We start from the raw sequence: 19,315 nt of genomic DNA on the forward strand, positions 1-19,315 counted from the left end.
TGCGATGTATGGGGGACCTACGTCGGCCGTATACACATCCCCCATGCGTTCGTGTGAATGTAACCTAAGAGTACCAGAGATAATGGAGTGCTGTGATGCTTTGTGGGTTTTTATGACGTGATATTCAAGTAACACGACCAGAGGGGCAGCCCACTGATCATGCCAAAGGTTACTACCCAAATTAGAAATAAAACAGCACCACCACTTAGAAAACCTCTCATGTACAAAGTGGGATAATTGCCTCGTTCTTAGCAATTAAATCCATTACTCACAAGACAAGACTTTGACAAGTACTGGGTTTAATCAGTGCATTAGGAGAATCTCGTACAAAACAGAAAATGCAAAATGGTAATGTAACAATGCTGATAAAAACAGGAGAGAGGATGAGGGTCTGCAGAGGCCAATTACAGGCCAGGAATGATCCGGAAATTGCAGCTGGATATATAAAAGGAGCCAGTAATGTTATTTCTTGAGGCGGTCCTGTGGGCAGAAAGAACACATTTAAGATGCAGAAGTCTTCGATAGTCATGTGCAATTTATGCTAAAAGAAAAGAAAAAAAAAAAAAATCAAAACAAAATTCAAAAGGCCTAGAACAGTGATGGCTGACCTTTTGGAGACAGAGTGCCCAAGCTACAACTGAAACCCACTTATATGTTGCAAAGTGCCAACATGACAATTTAAGCAGTAACTTATTGATCCCTGCTGTTTTCATCGTATTGGCATCAACAATACAATAGAAAGATGGAGAAATTTGGATTGTAGCTTCCCTCCAGTGTCCCCTGAAGAGGAAGAATCCAGGGGCCCAGAGCAGGAGCTCCAATGACAATCCATCTCTATCCACAACTTCTCGCTCCTCTTGTAGTCCTGGCAGCCAAGGATGTTGCTTTAAAATAGCGCTGAGCTCGGCTCCTGGGCTGTATTGGATTACAGGAGAAAGCCTTGAGTCTTAGCTTGCAAACTGTTGGTGTGAAGGCCTGGGTGCCCACAGAAAGGGCTCCGAGTGCCACATCTGGCACCCGTGCCATAGGTTCGCCACCACTGGCCTACAGGTTGTGTATTGTTCCACCATATCTACTGGACTGGATGTGCATATACCCCAACACTGAAGTTTTGTGCCTTTTGCCACTGTACATTAATAGTGGGGTACATTGAGAATCGATCCCTGTACTCCGGATCACAGGGGTCCCAGAACAGATGGGTGGAGCAGAGGGGAAAAGCATGCGCCCTACTGCTCCATTCATTGTTCTGGAAGCAGTCAGATATATCCAAGTGCTGTGCTCCGCTATTTCACTTATACAGCTGAATGTAGAGGTAGGGTACATGCACATCCTTTTGCTCCAGTGGTAAGTGTTTCTCCAGGAGCCAGACCCTCCCTGAACTCATTATCCCCAATTCTGTGAACAGGACATAACTTAATACTTGGGAGAACCACTTAAAATTTTCTTCAAACTCATTCATTTCTGATGGAAACCCAATACATTTTCACAAATGCAGTTGTATTGGTGAAAATGGTGAAAGGTTCTTATTAGAGCCCTATTAACTTACACCCTCCTAGCCAAAAATAGTTTACCTTTCATTCCCATTAATCTACTTTATGATATATTAAGAAGGGGCATGTCCAGACCCTCTCCCATCTACTCCACCTAATTTTCCATGTCAGCACTTAAAGTCATGTGACCAGGGTGATGTCCTCCAAGGTCCTTTACCCAGTTACATTTGCAATGTCTACCACCGGTATGTATCTGATCACATGAAATCATAGCAACCTCCATGGAGGACGGGGTAGAGTAGAAGTCCATGGTCACATGACATGAAGTGCCCAATGGTGTAAAAGGGCTGACAATGTTCCACAAAGCAACACGTCCTAGCAGTAAGAACTGTCAATCTGTAGCCTATTTTTTTTTATTTTTTATAAACCATTTAGGCATATGGGCTTTTTAATCAGGTAATAAAATATTGATTTTGGGTGGGTTCAATTTATTGAAATGGCAGGTTCTCTTTAATGGAGTCATCCAGAAATCCAAAACGAGCCAATTCCCAGCACCTAAATATTTAGTTCCAATAGGTCACCCGTTTCAGCCATTTAACAGCTTTCTGCATTTGATTTACTTAAGCCCCTTCGAGCAACACAGCATAGTCAGATACTGAAGATCATCTTTCTGAAGATCAGTTCACACTCACTTGCAATATCATAACTTTGCACAGGACTCAATATTGCAAACTAATATTGTGTGCAATAAAAAGTTAAACATTTTGAATATACTTTCGGTATCAATTCCTTACATATTTCTACATCTCTGCTTGGCATCATTCAACAGAAAACTTCATGGTTTACATTCTTTGGATAAAACTGGTCTCTAGTTATGTGATGTCACATTGTGCACAGCTCATTAATAGCAGGGTAATCAGCTGTGTGATATAACGAGCCGTGCACCTGTGTGACATCACATGACCAGAGACCGCTGTTTATCTACTGGAAGTAAACAATGAAGCTTCCCTGTGAATAATGGGAAACAGAATCTAGAAAAACACAGGGAATGGATAGAGAAAGTATATTGAAACCTTTTTTTTAACAATATCAATCTGCTGATAGTGGACCTTTTTTTTTTTTTTTTAGTTAAAATAAAATGTGTCAAACCTTTAGCATATTTTCTAGCTTGATGGCGTCAGCAGCAAACTTCCTGATCCCATCAGATAGTTTCTCCACTGCCATTTGGTCTTCATTGTGTTCCCAACGGAAAGTTTTCTCGTCCAAGTGGATTTTCTCTAGTTTGCTGGCCTGAGCTGTAAGACCACAGGGAAAGCTGCATTAGCTCCTGAAGACATTACTGTAATAAATCGTTTCTACACAATACTGAAAATACTGAATGAGTCACTGACTGAATCCACTTAGCACCCTGATGCAGGATCTGGCCTTATCAGTTCTTATGGACTTTTCCTAAAAACAGATGCATTAAAAATATCCTAATGAGCTGTAAGTGCTCACGGATATGTTATTGCCTGTTCAGCTGAAGCTTGAAGGGGCTCTGGCAACAACCCCTGTAGCACTAGGATAAGGAAACCATATAAAACAAGGGCAGGTCCAGGCACCAAGGTTTATTCAGTCAATGACGCTGCTTTATAAGGCATTAATCAGATTGTAGATTTCCATTAACTGGTTGAGGTCGCAGGATGAAATGGATTGTCCAAATAAGTGGCCAGTTACCGCATTTGGACAATCTACTTCTAAGAGGAGAGCGGGTTCCCTGGGTCAATCCCACGGCCTCGAAGTTCAAAACTCACACAAGCAAGAGTCAGGGAGATTTATAGAAATGAAGACCACAAGGTGGCGCTGCTGCACCCAGTTATACATCACAGATAGAGATCTCTGCTCCTGTTGAATAATAGAATAGGGCTGCATGGCAACTTGTATTATAGGACTTAAAGGGTCTCAGTGGTTTTAACAGCAGCGCTCAATTAGTGACATTAAAATCTGCCAAATTTCTATCCAACCACATCAATCAATATAACTGACAGGGTAACACATCTTAAGGCTTCATTCACATGAACATATGGAGGTGGGGGGACGGGATGGGACGTATAAACAGTGTATATACGTCCACCATACTCGTCAATGGGCTCACGGCGTTCCTTAGCCGTGAGAAAGATGGGACATGTCTATAAGGCTGTAGTTTTAGAGAACAGTGAACTTGATGCAGATTTCATTCCATATGCACATAAATATAGAACATGGGAACTCAAATTTATTCCCCAATATAATTATATGCATGTATACAATTATATACATGCAAAATTATTGTACAGATTTTAGAAAATTACATAAAAGGCCAACTGGTTTAAAAGGGTTTTTTGTAGAAGTTTACTTTGAAGACCCATAATATCCTTTCACCATTACAGTTTGCTGCAGAGTTTACTTACCCTCCTCTGTAACCCTGACTAAAAGATACCTTCTGACAAATTCCCATGGGAACACCCCCAATGTATCCCACACATGTAAGATTGTTGTGGCTACACGACCTCTATTGTGCATGGAGTGACGCCCATTTACCTTCTTTGAGGGTCAGTGCTGGGCTGAGCTTGGTACAGTCCTTGCTGAGTTCTCCAAGCAGCTTGGGAGAAATGGTCAGATAATCACAGCCTGTAAGTGCCTTGATCTCGCCTGTGTTCCGGAATGACGCCCCCATGACTATGGTGGAGTAACCAAACTTCTTGTAGTAATTGTAAATCTTGGTGACACTCTTCACACCTAAAGGAGAGATTAGCATTCAAGTGAACACTAGTATGTTGTACATTTTTATGGATGTCCAAAAGTGGCCTATACACCCACGAGTATTTGCAGTTTAGGCCAGAGGCAGTGCACAGAGCTGGCAGCTACTGATTATACCACATCCTAGAGAACAATGAAGGCTCCCATTTACTTCAATTTGAGCTATGCTGCAGAATATGCAATTACACTGCCCAGCCACTCAACAGAGCAGGCAGCTATCCACTTTTGATTATCTGTTGTGCTGGGCTCAAACAGCGGATCTCTTCAGAGGTCATGTCAGCTCCTACTAGACATTGATTGACTAAAGAGAAGTATTAAAATCAAATAAAACTGAAGTTGTCAGAAATTGCAACCATATGAAGCTTCAGACAGGGTTAGGTAGCAGTCCCACAGAGCTGTGCAACTATATCTTTGCATGTTATTTGCAGCAGGTTTGTGAAAAGTCTTAATATTCCAGGATTGTAGCTGGACTGCAGAACAGACCCACCCCTATTATATTCCAAGAGTTACTCAGCGGAGAGGGGCTGTGCTGTGTTCATAGAGATCTCTCACATCACTACTCATTTTGAAACCAGCAAAGCTATGGTAAACAAATGTAAGGTCTGCTAACACTGTCTACAAGGTTGTGTGGCCAGAACTGCTGACAAATGAAACCATGTTTTACAGATGCTTACAGAGCCATTTACTATGTACGACCCAGAACAGAAGATACTCTTCACATGAATAAATGCTCCACCATTTGCACAAATAAGCAGATGTCACACTTCATATAATCTAGACAAATGCCTAAAGCGTTTCTCATATCATCATGTGGCATCATGCCTGCAAATCCACCATTCACATGACCAGACGATAGACGGCCATGACAAACCTCCGTGACAGAAAAATGTAGTCATTTATGTAGTTGCTGCAGAAAGAGGATTTAAGAGCCTACTCTGGCCTTGAAGGGAACCTCTTATGAGCATTTAGACCCATAATACGCTTCTAAACCAGTTACCCGGGATTGTGACAGCACCATAATATTGTCTTATTATATTCTGGGAGAAATGTTGTATTCAAATGACCTATAATGACAGAAAAGAGGCTGGGTAGCCCCCCCCCCCCCCCTTCCTGCTTTATGGTGGTCTCCAATTAGGTACAACATCTGGATTATTAAAGGACATTAAAGGGTTTGTCTGAGATTTGAAAAACATGCCTGTTTTTTTCCAAAAGCAGCGCCACACCAGACTTTGGATAGTCTGTGGTACTGCAGCTAAGCTCAGTTATTACACAAATCTTCATACAGCGCCATATTATGAGCTGGGCCCATTAGCTCCTTCAGACCCCCCATATAACTCAACCAATACCAGAAGACTATTATACACACACAAAGTAGTTATCTTATATTACAATACATTTTAAATCATTAAAATAATTGCATATACACATGATAAAAAAGATTGAATTCTAAATCAGCCAGATAGTGTGTAGACAAACATATGGGCAATGCTTAAATGTCTATAGTATAATACAAACACTGCATTAGCCGTATGTTTGTCTACACACTATCTGGCAGAATTAGAATGCAATCCTTTTTATAATGTGTATGTGCAAGGATTTTAATAATGATTCATAAAAATGTATTGCAATGTAAGAGATGTGGTATAACTCATTTCTGTGTGTGTAATAAGCTCCATTTATTTCTATGGCGGCACAGCTGCATAAGGCACACACCATGGTTAGGTGTGGCACAGTTTTTGGAAGAAAGCCGCAATGTTTTTAAAACCTGGGACAATCCTTTGAAGATTTTGTGTGAAAAATAGCCATGTGCAAGAAACGGTTAATAAATGACAGATGGCCCAGTGCGACACCCAGCTATGCGTCAGACATGGACTTCAATGGTACTGACAGTATACGATATTTCTTAATTTGTCAGATTGTACCTGGGTCCTCAGATGGTTCATAACTCTTCTTGCCAGAGTTAGCGACGTGCCAGTCCAATATTCTCCCCACAAACGGAGAAATGAGTGTAACGCCGGCCTCGGCGCAGGCCACAGCTTGAGCGAAGGAGAAGAGCAGCGTCATGTTGCAGTGAATGCCATACTGCTCTTCCAGGACCCTGGAGAATTGTAAAGCAGAACATTCATACAAGTTGCTTTGCTCGGTAAATTCACAAATTTCCTACGAAGTTGAGCCTTACTTCCCAGCTTGTATCCCCTCCCAAGTGGAGGACAGCTTGATCAAGATTCTCTCCTTGTCAATACCGGCCTCCTTGTAGAGCGCGATAATGCGCCTCGCACGTTCTACCATTCCATCCTTATCATAGGACAGTCTAAGGAAAGATATACACAACTGTTATAAAGTAGCAGAATTCACCTGGAACATTTTACCTTTGCTGCCAGAGAAAAAGTTTGTTTTATTTCAAGACAGGCTATGTGTTGCCATAGTGTCAGGGCTTGTTTTTTTAAGGGTGATTTTATTGTATGTTGACTGCAATTTTACAATTTCAGATTTTGCTGCAAAACATTTAATATTTGTACAGAATTTTTTACATTTATACATGTACGGTATATATTTTTAAAAGCTATCAAACATTAACAATTCTATTGTACTGTCAATCTGCTCAGCTCCTCCTGCTCTATAACATGCTGCCTGAAGATCACACACGATGTACAATCTGCTCAGCTCCTCCTGCTCTATAACATGCTGCCTGAAGATCACACACGATGTACAATGTGCTCAGCTCCTCTATAACATATGAGAATGAAAGTTTAAAATTCGCAATAAAATGCAGTCTTATCTGCAGGCAGCTTATTATAGAGCTGGAGGAGCTGAGCAGGTTGTACATAGAGTCCTATCTGCGGAAAGCTTGCTCAGCTCCTCCTGCTCTATAATATGCTACCTATAGTCAGGACACTATGTACAATCTGCTCAGCTCATCCTGCTCTATAATAAGCTGCCCGCAGATAAGACTTCATTCTTAAGGCAAATTTCAAACTCTTAAACTCATGTTTCAGCACAAAACAATGGGAAACCTTTTTTGTACTTGCACTACTGTGAAGGAACCTTGAAAAACAAAGTTTACCTGGCATCCACTTCTGTGGAGACACGGCCTGGAATTTTCTTCAGGATCTCAACACCAAATAAAACAAACAGCTTGTCCATAATATTATTAATTTGTTCTTCTGCAGACCTAAACATGAAGTCAGTAAATAAAAAAAATGAAATAGAAACACAAGTCGATTTGTTATAAGAGCAGTTAAATCCCAAATTTTCCAAAACTTTTAAGAACTGCATCCATTTCTTTTCACCCATGAGAAATGACAATCTTCTAACCAGTACAATCTAATGAGATCAATGGAGAAAAAGGGCTGACTGGAAAAATCAAACAATATACAGAAACAGCTGCCAGTGTACTTTCAGAACAGACCCAAAATTTCATCTAATTTTCAAATAGAAAACTGATGTAAATCCAAGCAGATTCATCTTCAAAAGAATCTACCAGGACCAAGGATTGTAAACCAAGCACTTACATAGGCTGGTGGGTGTCCCCTCTTGCAGGATACATTGCTCTTTTAGCTTATTATACCCTTGCTTTTATAATTGGGCTCAATTAACAGGTAAGTTAATTTTGTAAGAATAAGGGCAAAGCTTGACTGAATTTTTAATAAACAATTGTTTTATTTGGCCTGTAACACTTCTCTGCTCCAGTATCAGACATCAGAATTAAAAGTTGTGGATTTAGTTTGCAGATCACGCAATTGAATATTGGCAAAGGCTTTCTATACTTCTGAAGGGTCTCCTATACCAATAGGCAACCCAAACTCTTCACAAGCCTGTGTGACCGGACAGCTGAACTTGCTGAATAGTTGGGTAAATATGTGACTTCAGAACACACAAGTCTGAATGGTGGAATTTGCCCTGATGGCTCATTGGCCCTGACTCTTACTAGTACAAGTCCTTTACCTGCACGTCTGACAAACACCAGCTACAGGAATATATAAGGTCTTAAATCTGCAAAAGATCTTCAAAAATGTATCCCAACATGAATGCCGTGTCTTGTACTCACCCACCAAGCTTTTTGCCATATTGGATGGCATCATCCACCAGCTGCTGGTATTCAGGCATCTGTGCCGCTGCCAAGATCAGCGATGGGTTGGTGGTGGCATCTTGTGGCTTGTATTCATCGATAGCTGAGAGAACAGATAAGAGCAAAATATTAGCGACCCAACAGCCCAGACACTGGCAAATGTTCAGGAATCCATTTAATCCATTAATCTGCCATTGTATGAGGGGCTTGTGTTTAGAGAACATTTTGACCAGAAATCCATAGAAAATTCTGTTAACAATCCTACTGATCAGTGACCTGTAAGGGGTACACAATACACATCACCCATCTACAGACTATCACTAGAGGAGGAGGGCTAGATTTTTTATATAGGTAAACAGTTGAGATTTCACATAAAATAAGGACATTTCATCCCCCACATGGGGTAAAATCTGGTGTCAGGTTCTCAAACCACCTTCCATGACGAGAAGCTCAGCATCCCAGTTACTCCTTTAAACTTCACCATAAAGCTACAACATTTTGTGCTCTAAAAATGTAAACGAAATCTACCATCAAAATTAAGCATGATAAACCAGCAGCACTTACTCAGAGCCCCTCCGTGCTGCAGCTGTACCCTATGCAGGAGCACTTTATAATAATTCTTTATTCATATAGCGCCTTCAGATTACGCAGCGGTGTACAGAACTTGCCAAATTGGTCCCTGTCCCCATGGGGCTCACAATCTAAACAGCCTACCAGTAGGTTTAGGAGTGTGGGAGGAAACCAGCGGACCTGGAGGAAAACCACGCAAATACGGAGAGAACATACAAACTCTTTGCAGATGATGACCTGGGTGGGAATTGAAGCCAGGACCCTAGCGCTGCAAGGCAGAAGTGCTACTCACTCAGTCACCGTGCCACACTTCTAATTGTGTGCTCAAAACTTCCTCTGCTGCGATGAGATTATTAAATTAAAATTTTAGAGATTATTAAACTCTAAGAGGCCATGATTAACAAATATAAGAGTACGTATCAGTGCTGTGGTACTTGGGTCTATGAGTAAGTGTCCCTGGTATATCATGCTTGATATTGATGGTAGTCAGAAGACGCATTATGAATGGGGCATTATTAAAGAGAACATAATTAAAGATGGTATTATGAATGAGGGTGTAATACGAGGGGGTATTATGAAGCACATAATGAGAGGGGGTATTGGGTAGAATTAATTATATTGGTCCAGCCCTCTAGAACCATTCCTTTTGCTCCTGTGGTCCCATGGAAAAATTAATGGCTCACCCCTGTAGGGGAGATGACTTATATCCTCCCCCGGGACGATCAAACTGCTTAGGGAGCCCAGTAATGTTAATTAAAAACACAGTACAATTATTCAGATACACCCGTCTTCATGTAAAAATAACATGGCCAATGACAGGATCCCTTTAAAGGAAATCTACCATCAAAATTCAGCATGATAAACCAGGGACACTTACTCAGACCCAGACACTGACTGCTGTAATCTCATTCGTTATCTATGGTCTCCTTTAAAATAAACTTTCAAACTTTTACTAATAACCCTGAGGGTGTTGCCAGAAACCCTCTATGATGCAGCTTCACAGGCTGTTACCCCCCCCCCCCCCTGCGGCTCCCTCAACATCCTTCCTCCCTTTCTCACTCTGCCTGATGTAATCTCACTGCACCAGAGGACTTTCCAGCACACAGGAGGAGGAGGGTAGTGCCCTGCACAGTTTAACAGCCTGTGAATCTACAGGCACCCCAGGGGGCCCTTCTGGCAGAGTAGCTCAATAGTAAAAGGTGATTTTAGAAGTGATGAGGCCAGTGCCTGGATCTATGAGTAAGTGTCCCTTGTTTTTAATGGTGTATAATTTCTCCGTTTTCTTGCCTTCCAGGAAATCTACAAGTTTCACAAGATAATTTGTACCTGTGTGGAATTAATGGGATCTCTTAAACCTGAACAATGTGGGGTGTAACATCTCAGACAACGACAAGTCAATAAGTCTTACTCACAGTGACTAGGCAGAATGAGCGGCACCGCTGCCAGATGACGAAGGAGTAAGCTCGTTTAACAAATTGCACAAAACCAAGAATGTTTCTTAAAATTTATAATTTGCAATGTTCTGTTTTGAGCATCTGATACAATAGTGTCTGTAGATTGCAAAACCCAAGGGCCATCTGCCAGTCCATCTTAAAGGGATTGCCTACCTTTCAGCACAGATACTTGTGTCATGAAAAGTTCTACAATTTGCCAATATACCGGTACTTTCTGTATCAATTCCTCTCAGTTCTCTTAATCTTTGCTTGCTGTCACATGAGGAAGCTTCCCTATTTCCATTGGATAGATACACTTAGTCATGTGAGGTCACACATGCACAGCCCATTATATTACAAATTAACCAGTTAACGACCGGGCCCTTTCCTGTTTTTTCATGTCCATTTTTCAATCCCCACCTTCAAAAATCTATAACTTTTATTTTTACATGTAAAAAGCTGTGTGACGGCTTGTTTTCTGCGTAACAAATTGCACTTCATAGTGATGGTATTAAATATTCCATGCCGTGTATCGGAAGCGGGAAAAAAAAAAAATTCCAAATGCAGTGAAAATGGTGAAAAAACGCATTTGTGCCATTTTCTTCTGAGGGCTGACGGCTTTCACTGAGCGCCTCAAATGACATGTCTACTTTATTCTCTGGGTCGGTAGTCATGGGGATACCAAATTTATAAAGGTTTTATAATGTTTTCATACATTTACAAAAATTAAAACCTCCTGTACAAATTATTTTTTGATTCTGCCATCTTCTGGCGCTAATAACTTTTTTATACTTTGGTGTACGGAGCTGTGGGTGGTGTCATTTTTTGCGACATTTGATAATATTTTCAATGATATAATTTTTAGGACTGTACGACCTTTTGATCACTTTTTATAGATTTTTTTATATTTTTCAAAATGGCAAAAAAAGTGCCATTTTCAACTTTGGGAGCTATTTTCTGTTACGGGGTTAAACGCATTGAAAACCCGTTATCATATTTTGATAGATCGGGCATTTTTGGACGCGTCGATACCTGATGTGTTTATGATCTTTAGTGTTTATTTATATTTATGTCAGTTCTAGGGAAAGGGGGTGATTTGAATTTTTGGGATTATAATTTTTTTTAAACTTTTTATTTTTCTTTTTACTATTTTTCAGACTCCCTAGGGTACTTTAACCCTAGGTTGTCTAATCGATCCTATCATATACTGCCATACTTCAGTATGGCAGTATATGGGGATTTTCCTCCTCATTCATTACAATGTGCTATCAGCACATTGTAATGAAGGGGTTAAAATAAAATAGCCTCGGGTCTTCCGAAGACTACCATGGAGACGAATCACCACTCCCCTATGAAGTCACGGTGGGCGACGATCCTAGGAATGATGGCGGCGCATGGGTTTTTGAGGCTGCCGGCAGCTTTGCCTGCAGCGATCGCTGTGACAACACCCGCGATCGGTGTTACCGGTAAGCCTTTGCTGCAATATGCAGCAAAGACTTACCGGCTATGGAGAGGGCTCAGCCCGTGAGCCCTCTCCATGCAGTGGGACACGACCACCACCGTGAATACGCGGCGGGCCATCGTGAACCAGTTAATTAGAGCTGGGCGTCATAACAAGCTGTGCACCTGTGTGACATCACATGACCAGAAACTGGATTTTATTCACAAAGTAGCTTCCTATAGAATGACAGCAAGCAGAGATCTAGAAAACCATGAGGAATTGATACAGTAATTCTATTGGAAAATCACACATTTCAATATTCAAACATGGATTTAATATTTATGACGGCTCCATAAGAACTTCAATGATTTCTTGCTCTCCATTCAATGGGCCATTGTTCCAACACTTTACAAGACACAGATCTGGCTATTAGCAGGTTCAGCACGCTATAATGCACGTACACCACATGTATGTCATACCTACCTCATGCCTATATATGTTATACACATCCCAGCATATGCTGCCCATATTTGTGACATCTCCACTCTCCCTCCAATATAGTGGGGTCATGAATAAAATACAGGTCTGTTTTGAGTATCAAACTAGAAATTATAAACCCTTTGTAGGCTGGAAATGTTAGGGGACAGTTCTGGTACACGCCTCAAACTCTGATACATAGTAAAAGACCGCACTCAAACGACCGTATGTGCGGCTGTACACATGTCACCCATGGACGGCAATAGCTGCACAGAGCGATCCGGTGTCACCCACGTGCGGCACCGTACCACTCTATACACAGGGATAAGATGTCCTATCTTTCCCAGTGTGCACAGCCCATACACCGTGCATCACTATAGATAGGGGAGGGGGTCACCTCTCCTCCATCAAGCTGGACGCATGCCATACATAAGCACGCCAAGCATATGTTAGTGAATCTCGATCAGTGAGGAGCGTTCGTCCCTGCGCGCTGAAGCTTCGTGTACAATGGTCAGATGTGGGTGGCTACGAGGGAACTGCTGAGCTTGCTCTGGCACATTCATCACTGGCAGAGAGTTTAGCCGCTCATTCTAGACTACACAGAGAATCAATCCAAATACTGAGCAGGGTCTCTGCATCCCTGGCATCACTATCACTCATTACCTTCCCAATATCCAATCGTGTCCTATAGAAAGTCCTCTTATGTAAAAATTATTTCCACATTCCCCTTGCAAGACATTGCTCCATTGTGCTGTGCTGCAAACCAGTTTGGTAACTAGACATTACACTTCCATATAACAGGAACTTGAGCAATTGTGATGAAAAAGTAACCAAGAATTTGAGGTTTATGCTCCCTTGCGATGTTGTCTCTAAGACAACATTGAAAGATGTCAATGTTACTACAATATACCTCATAGCACAGCGCACCATTAAAGGAAATCTACCATCAAAAACCATCAAGATAAATCAGGGGCACCAAGGCCCATTCACACAGATGTTGTTGGAACATATATATGTCCCCATAGACACCAATGGCACCCGGCCATTTTAATAGGAAGGAGGGCAAGGATAACAAACAGAAGATTACGGTGCCTGGATTTATGAGTAAGTGTCCCTGGTTTATGATGGGAGATTTCCTTGAAGCGATATTCAAGGTTGGGCAATTTTAGCCAAACACACCTTTCGAAAATACTATGGTAGTCATCAGTCAGTTATACAATGATATAATCTACCACCATGTACACAAAAATGTGGGCATTTCCACTGTGTTGACATCCTCAAGGAAGGAGCACTGAGGAGTGTCCGATCACCACGCAGCTCAGCAGAACCACACTCACTCCATGAATGAGATCTATGAAGGGGTGTACTGCTTCCCCAGTCTAGTGCCTTATACCAAAATGATGCTACAAGTACAACACAGACCCCATGTTCTGATGCCCATCCCCCTGTAAGCTGCCATGACCGTGCAGGGGGGTCTGCATGTGCCACAGACACCTCATCCAGCTGATGTAGACCCACAATTCCCACCCACATTTCTCTGTAAGGTGGGTACAAGCAGAGGGGAGCTGAATATATTTGGGGTCCATTCTGTGTTAACCCCTTAATGCCAAGGCACTATTTTTGTTTTTACGTTTGCATTTTTCACTACCCATCTTCGAAAATCCATAACTTATTTCTCCACGTACGGAGCTGTATGAGGGCTTGTTTTCTGTGCAACAATTGCACTTCATAGTGACCATTTAATATTCCACACTGAGTAATGGGAAGCGGGAAAATGAATCCAAATGCAGTGACCATCGTGAAAAACCGCATTTTCTTGTGGACTTAGAATTTTCGTCTTTCATTGTGCGGCCCAAATGACATGTCTACTATTTGTGTCGCTGCGATCACAGGGAAACCAACTTTTTATAAGTTTTATAATGTTTACATACATTTAAAAAAAATAAATCTTATTTGCCATCTTCTGGCACTAATAACTTTCATACTTCAATGTATGGAACTGTGTGTGGCATCTTTTTTGCGAGTTTTTCAATGCTACCATTTTAAGGATTGTACGGCCTTTTGATCATTTTTATTTTTTCAAAACGGCAAAAAAGTGCCATTTTCGACTTCAGGCATCAATTTCCGTTACAGGGTTAAATGCCGGGAACAAGAGTTATATTTTGATAGATTGGAAATTTTGGGACGCAGAGATACCCAACATGTCTATGATTTATACTTTTTATATTCATATCAGTTCTAGGGAATGAATGATATGATTTTTTTTTTTTTTCAGACCCCCTATGGTACTTTAACCCTATAGTATGGGGATTTACCACATTTATTACAATGATGGTGTTAAAACAAGAGCCTCAGGTCTTTGTATGACCAGAGGCTGTCTAGTAACCGATTACCTGCCTCCCTAGGCCTATCAGGGGGCAGCGGTCAAATACAATATGTTTTCTCATCTTTTCCCCCCCATCCTTTTTACATGCTTGGATGGTTGGGTTTTAAAGATCATTAAGTGATGGCAGCAGTCAGTCAGAATTGCAGTCCGGCAGTTATTGTACAGCCACTCATGATGACTGGGGAAACAGTTTCCTGTATGAGCAAGTAACAAATATTTATATATTTAAATATTAATACTTCCTTGTGTGCAACAAGTTATATCATGGATCCACACATTTGTGACTGCAGGTTTCTTCTCTGCTGATGTCATGCTAGCACAGCTAAAACACAAAGCCTGAGCACAACCTGCACCTTTATTCTCTAGGATTTGTTTTACCACTCCTTAACAGAGCATTTAAGGTGACCTGGGTACAGCGCTTCCCCCCCGATGCACCACAGCTGCACCTAGAGAAGGGCTGGATATTCAATTTTCCCATGGAGCCACATGAGAACAAATGGTTTTAGATGGCCAGATAAATACTTACTCACTCGTCCCAATACCTCCCATATACAACCTATCCCTACATAAAAAAAGGGGGTCGGATGTGGCTGCAGGGAGTACAATGTGCAGGTCTGACCTCGAGGTACCCAACATTAAAAATGCTACAAAGTAGCTAAAAATTCACACTACTAGCACTAGCATTAACTGAAACCAAATCTGCAAGTCCAAATCTGAGTATTCACAGTGTTGTCCAGCTGCCAATGTGAAATGGCAAGTTTTCCCACTATACCCAAGATAGGAGACAGTGGGGTCATTGTCAGAGCACCCACTGTTTACAAGAATGGGGAGAGCAGTTGTACTATAAATGACCAGAGCACCCGGTCACACGTCTCCTGCTGCTCCATTCATATCTATAGCGCTGACTGAGATAGCGGAGTATGGCCCTTGGCTATCTCCATCAGTGTAATAGACTGACATGACTGATCAGTCACCCAGCTCATTTTTCATAGATTTTTTTTCTGTGGCGAAAGGTCTCATTCCAGAAATAAAACAACAGCATCGGGTCCTATATTCTGAACCGAAGCTAGAAAGTAACAAATGCAGCCCCATCTGATCATGGGAAGAGGGATCCTATATTACTTATTGCAGGAAGAAACCTGCTCCATTCATTCTCTATGGTGCTACTGGATGTGGCCAAACACTAGACTCCAGTGCTATATAGTGTATACAGCACATGCCCAAATGCACTGGAGCAGCAGATGTATCACAGACAGAAGCAGGGGCACAAGTAGAGGGAAGCAACACTTTATTCTACAAGTAGAGACAGGCAGTGGGCACATGTGTACTCATAGGGTAACTAGTCATATAGGCACAAGCGCAAAAGCCAGGCACATGCAAGCAATAGGAGAAGACAAAGCAGCACATAACCACAGTTCAAATGACACAAGCAGAAGCAGCCTGGAGGGGTACATGGGTAATATTAGGGCACCAAATATGAGCAGAGGTCAGCAGCACACAGCATTAGTAGATAGGTACTATTAGGGCACTTTATATGAGCAAGTACCTACCAGGGCACACAAGGGCAGTATAGGGGTACTAGATTAGTGCAGCACATGTACTGCCAGGGAAGATAGGTGAAGTACGTGGTACTATGGGCGGCGCATGGGACAGGGCACACAGGTGCAGTACATGGTATTATATTAGGGCAGCACAGGTGACAGGGCACACAGGTGCAGTACATGGTATTATATTAGGGCAGCACAGGTGACAGGGCACACGTGCAGTACATAGCACTATATTAGGGCAGCACATAGGACAGGGCACACAGGTGCAGTACATAGCACTATATTAGGGCAGCACATAGGACAGGGCACACAGGTGCAGTACATAGCACTATATTAGGGCAGCACATAGGACAGGGCACACAGGTGCAGTACATAGCACTATATTAGGGCAGCACATAGGACAGGGCACACAGGTGCAGTACATGGCACTATATTAGGGCAGTACAGGTGACAGGGCACACAGGTGCAGTACATAGCACTATATTAGGGCAGCACATGTGACAGGGCACACAGGTGCAGTACATAGCACTATATTAGGGCAGCACATGTGACAGGGCACACAGGTGCAGTACATGGCACTATATTAGGGCAGCACATGCGGCAGGGCACACAGGTGCAGTACATGGCACTGTATTAGGGCAGCACATGCGGCAGGGCACACAGGTGCAGTACATGGCACTATATTAGGGCAGCACATGCAGCAGGGCACACAGGTGCAATACATGGCACTATATTAGGGCAGCACATGCAGCAGGGCACACAGGTGCAATACATGGCACTATATTAGGGCAGCACATGCAGCAGGGCACACAGGTGCAATACATGGCACTATATTAGGGCAGCACATGCGGCAGGGCACACAGGTGCAATACATGGCACTATATTAGGGCAGCACATGCGGCAGGGCACACAGGTGCAATACATGGCACTATATTAGGGCAGCACATGCGGCAGGGCACACAGGTGCAATACATGGCACTATATTAGGGCAGTACAGGTGACAGGGCACACAGGTGCAGTACATGGCACTATATTAGGGCAGCACATGCGGCAGGGCACACAGGTGCAGTACATGGCAGTATATTAGGGCAGCACATGTGACAGGGCAGGCTGCCAGGTAATAGACAGAAGCAGATAACGCGCTCCCTATGAGCCAGGGAGACACGAGGGCCTGTGTCACTATATCAGGACTCGCTTTAGTCCTCCAGCGGTACCAGGAGGCTCTGTATGCACAGCTATGAAGAAGGCGGCCACCATCACTTCTCACCATTGAAGTCCCCGGTGTCGGCCACGACCACTGTGTGGCTCTTGAGCTGTTCCAGCGCGGACTCCTCCATCCTCTGCTTCTTCACTGTGCAGTTGGACATCACAGGGTCTTGTGTGGGTCCTGTGGGGTGTATTTATAGCTGCGGCCGGCGAAGGGGAGCGAGGCACTCAGCCAATGGGAGCGGAGGAGTGAAGGAGGCGCGGGCGCACACCACAGCACGGGAGCACGGGAGCGAGCGGCAGCGACATCCCCGACCAATCCGCGGGCGCTGAGAGGAGCACGTGTTCCGACCCCGCCCCCTCACCTGCCGGGACGTGATGGGGCGTGGGAGCGGAAAGAATGACAGCTTCGGGGACCAATGAAAGGAGGGGAGGCTGATCAAGTCCATGTCTCCTCACGATGTCACCAAACTGAGAGGGGCCGGGAGGGGCATCCAGTAGGGAATGGATGGAGAGCTCCTACTTCCAGGAGGGGAGTTACACAGAACTTCATTAATAAAATACATTTAAAGGGGAACTTCTGAATCTGTATAGCCTGTATGTCAAAAGGTGTCATTATGGAAGCCTGGTTTCCATGTGCAGTTTCTTTTGCGTTATTTTTATGGTGTGTGAACTTAGCCTAAGGTTATTTGTGCAAGCTCTCCAGGTTATAACAGCTACATGGCGACTTATTACAGTTTCCAGCTGACAAGGTCTGCACAGATATCACTTATAATGTAGGTCATTTATAACAGTGGTTCCCAACCTTTTTTGCCCAGGGACCGGCTGTAAACATATATTTTCTCCAGGGACCGGTGGGTAGGGGGATGCGGTCTGGTGTATGTTTGCATGCCCCACCATAACTCCCTGTGTGGCTAGCTTATGTTGTCCCATTTCCTGAAGAAGAACCCCCTGCTTTCATTGTCCCATTTCCTGTAGCGTACCCCCTCCAAAGTTTTCTTTCCCATGCCTTCCTCCCATGTCCCCTTTCCTTTAGCTGCCCCCTTCCTCTGATTCCAATACCCCCTTTTCCAGTCGTCCAGTCCTTCCTCATTACCCTGCAGCAGTCTTCTTTTCCTTCACTTCTCTTCCGCATTGATGCATGGATCTATTGTTGGCAGATATGATGTGATGACATCATGATGCTTGTCACCAATAGAGCAGTGCATTATTATGGAAATTTAGTATAGGAAGAGAAGACTGCTGCAGGGGAACGCAAAAGGTGATTGTATATATATAATTAAAAAAAAATTTTTTTTCTTTTACTGAGGTTGGCCACGGCCCGGAACCAGGCGTTCCACGGCCCGATTTTGGGCCACGGACCGGTGGTTGGGGAACACTGATTTATAACGACCACACGGAATAGAAGACAAAAAAAATGCTACATGCATTCATTTTGACCGAATTTGGATAAATCCAGCAGGTTTTGTTCATTGCTGGCAGTAACGCACATCACTATATTCACTATTAATAGTCATAATGAAACCGTGCATTGTAGTGATCTCTTGTTGTGTGGCCACAAGTTACCACATAGCCCTAGTCATGGTCTTTGCATATGTCGTCACACCAGCTCCTCCATTACTGGTTTGACTGGGGAAGTCCTACATTTCAACTCTCTCTTTACTAACCCATCTTACATCCTCCTCCCGTCGGTTTTCTGTCAAACACCAGGCATATATTAAGCTTTAGGTTTCTCTGTGTTAAGGAGGTCGCACTGGTTTCGGACGCCATCTTGACTACTGTCCGCCATCTTAGATACAGCGGCCATGTTCCCTGACCATTGTCAAGTTAATGTCATGATTCAAACTTCATTTTATGTAACCTGTTTGCTGGCCTGTCAGCTAATACCCTTTGACATTTAATGAGAAGCCAGTCTGTC

The 19,315-nt window shown here is 43.0% G+C and overlaps 1 protein-coding gene across 1 annotated transcript; it reads right to left on the reverse strand.

Moving 5' to 3' along the window:
• Positions 1-282: 282 nt before the first annotated feature.
• Positions 283-17,694, reverse strand: TALDO1 (transaldolase 1). Its single transcript, XM_072118188.1, has 8 exons — positions 17,459-17,694; positions 8,317-8,440; positions 7,333-7,440; positions 6,448-6,579; positions 6,191-6,366; positions 4,050-4,247; positions 2,640-2,785; positions 283-480 (listed from the first exon to the last, which is right to left on the reverse strand). Exons 1-8 carry the CDS (start codon positions 17,556-17,558, stop codon positions 463-465), a joined length of 1,002 nt encoding a protein of 333 aa, XP_071974289.1. The 5' UTR covers positions 17,559-17,694; the 3' UTR covers positions 283-462.
• Positions 17,695-19,315: the final 1,621 nt, after the last annotated feature.

Source organism: Engystomops pustulosus, chromosome 7 (assembly GCF_040894005.1).
Source record: "Engystomops pustulosus chromosome 7, aEngPut4.maternal, whole genome shotgun sequence".
Lineage (NCBI taxonomy): Eukaryota > Metazoa > Chordata > Amphibia > Anura > Leptodactylidae > Engystomops > Engystomops pustulosus.

Excerpts from the sequence above, each read along its gene's own strand:
- TALDO1 (XM_072118188.1), bottom strand. The coding sequence starts at position 17,558 with ATGTCCAACTGCACAGTGAAGAAGCAGAGGATGGAGGAGTCCGCGCTG. Across the intron at positions 7,441-8,316 it reads TATGGCAAAAAGCTTGGTGG|GTCTGCAGAAGAACAAATTA; the intron begins GTGAGTACAAGA and ends CTTCATGTTTAG. Across the intron at positions 4,248-6,190 it reads TGAACCATCTGAGGACCCAG|GTGTGAAGAGTGTCACCAAG; the intron begins GTACAATCTGAC and ends TCTCTCCTTTAG.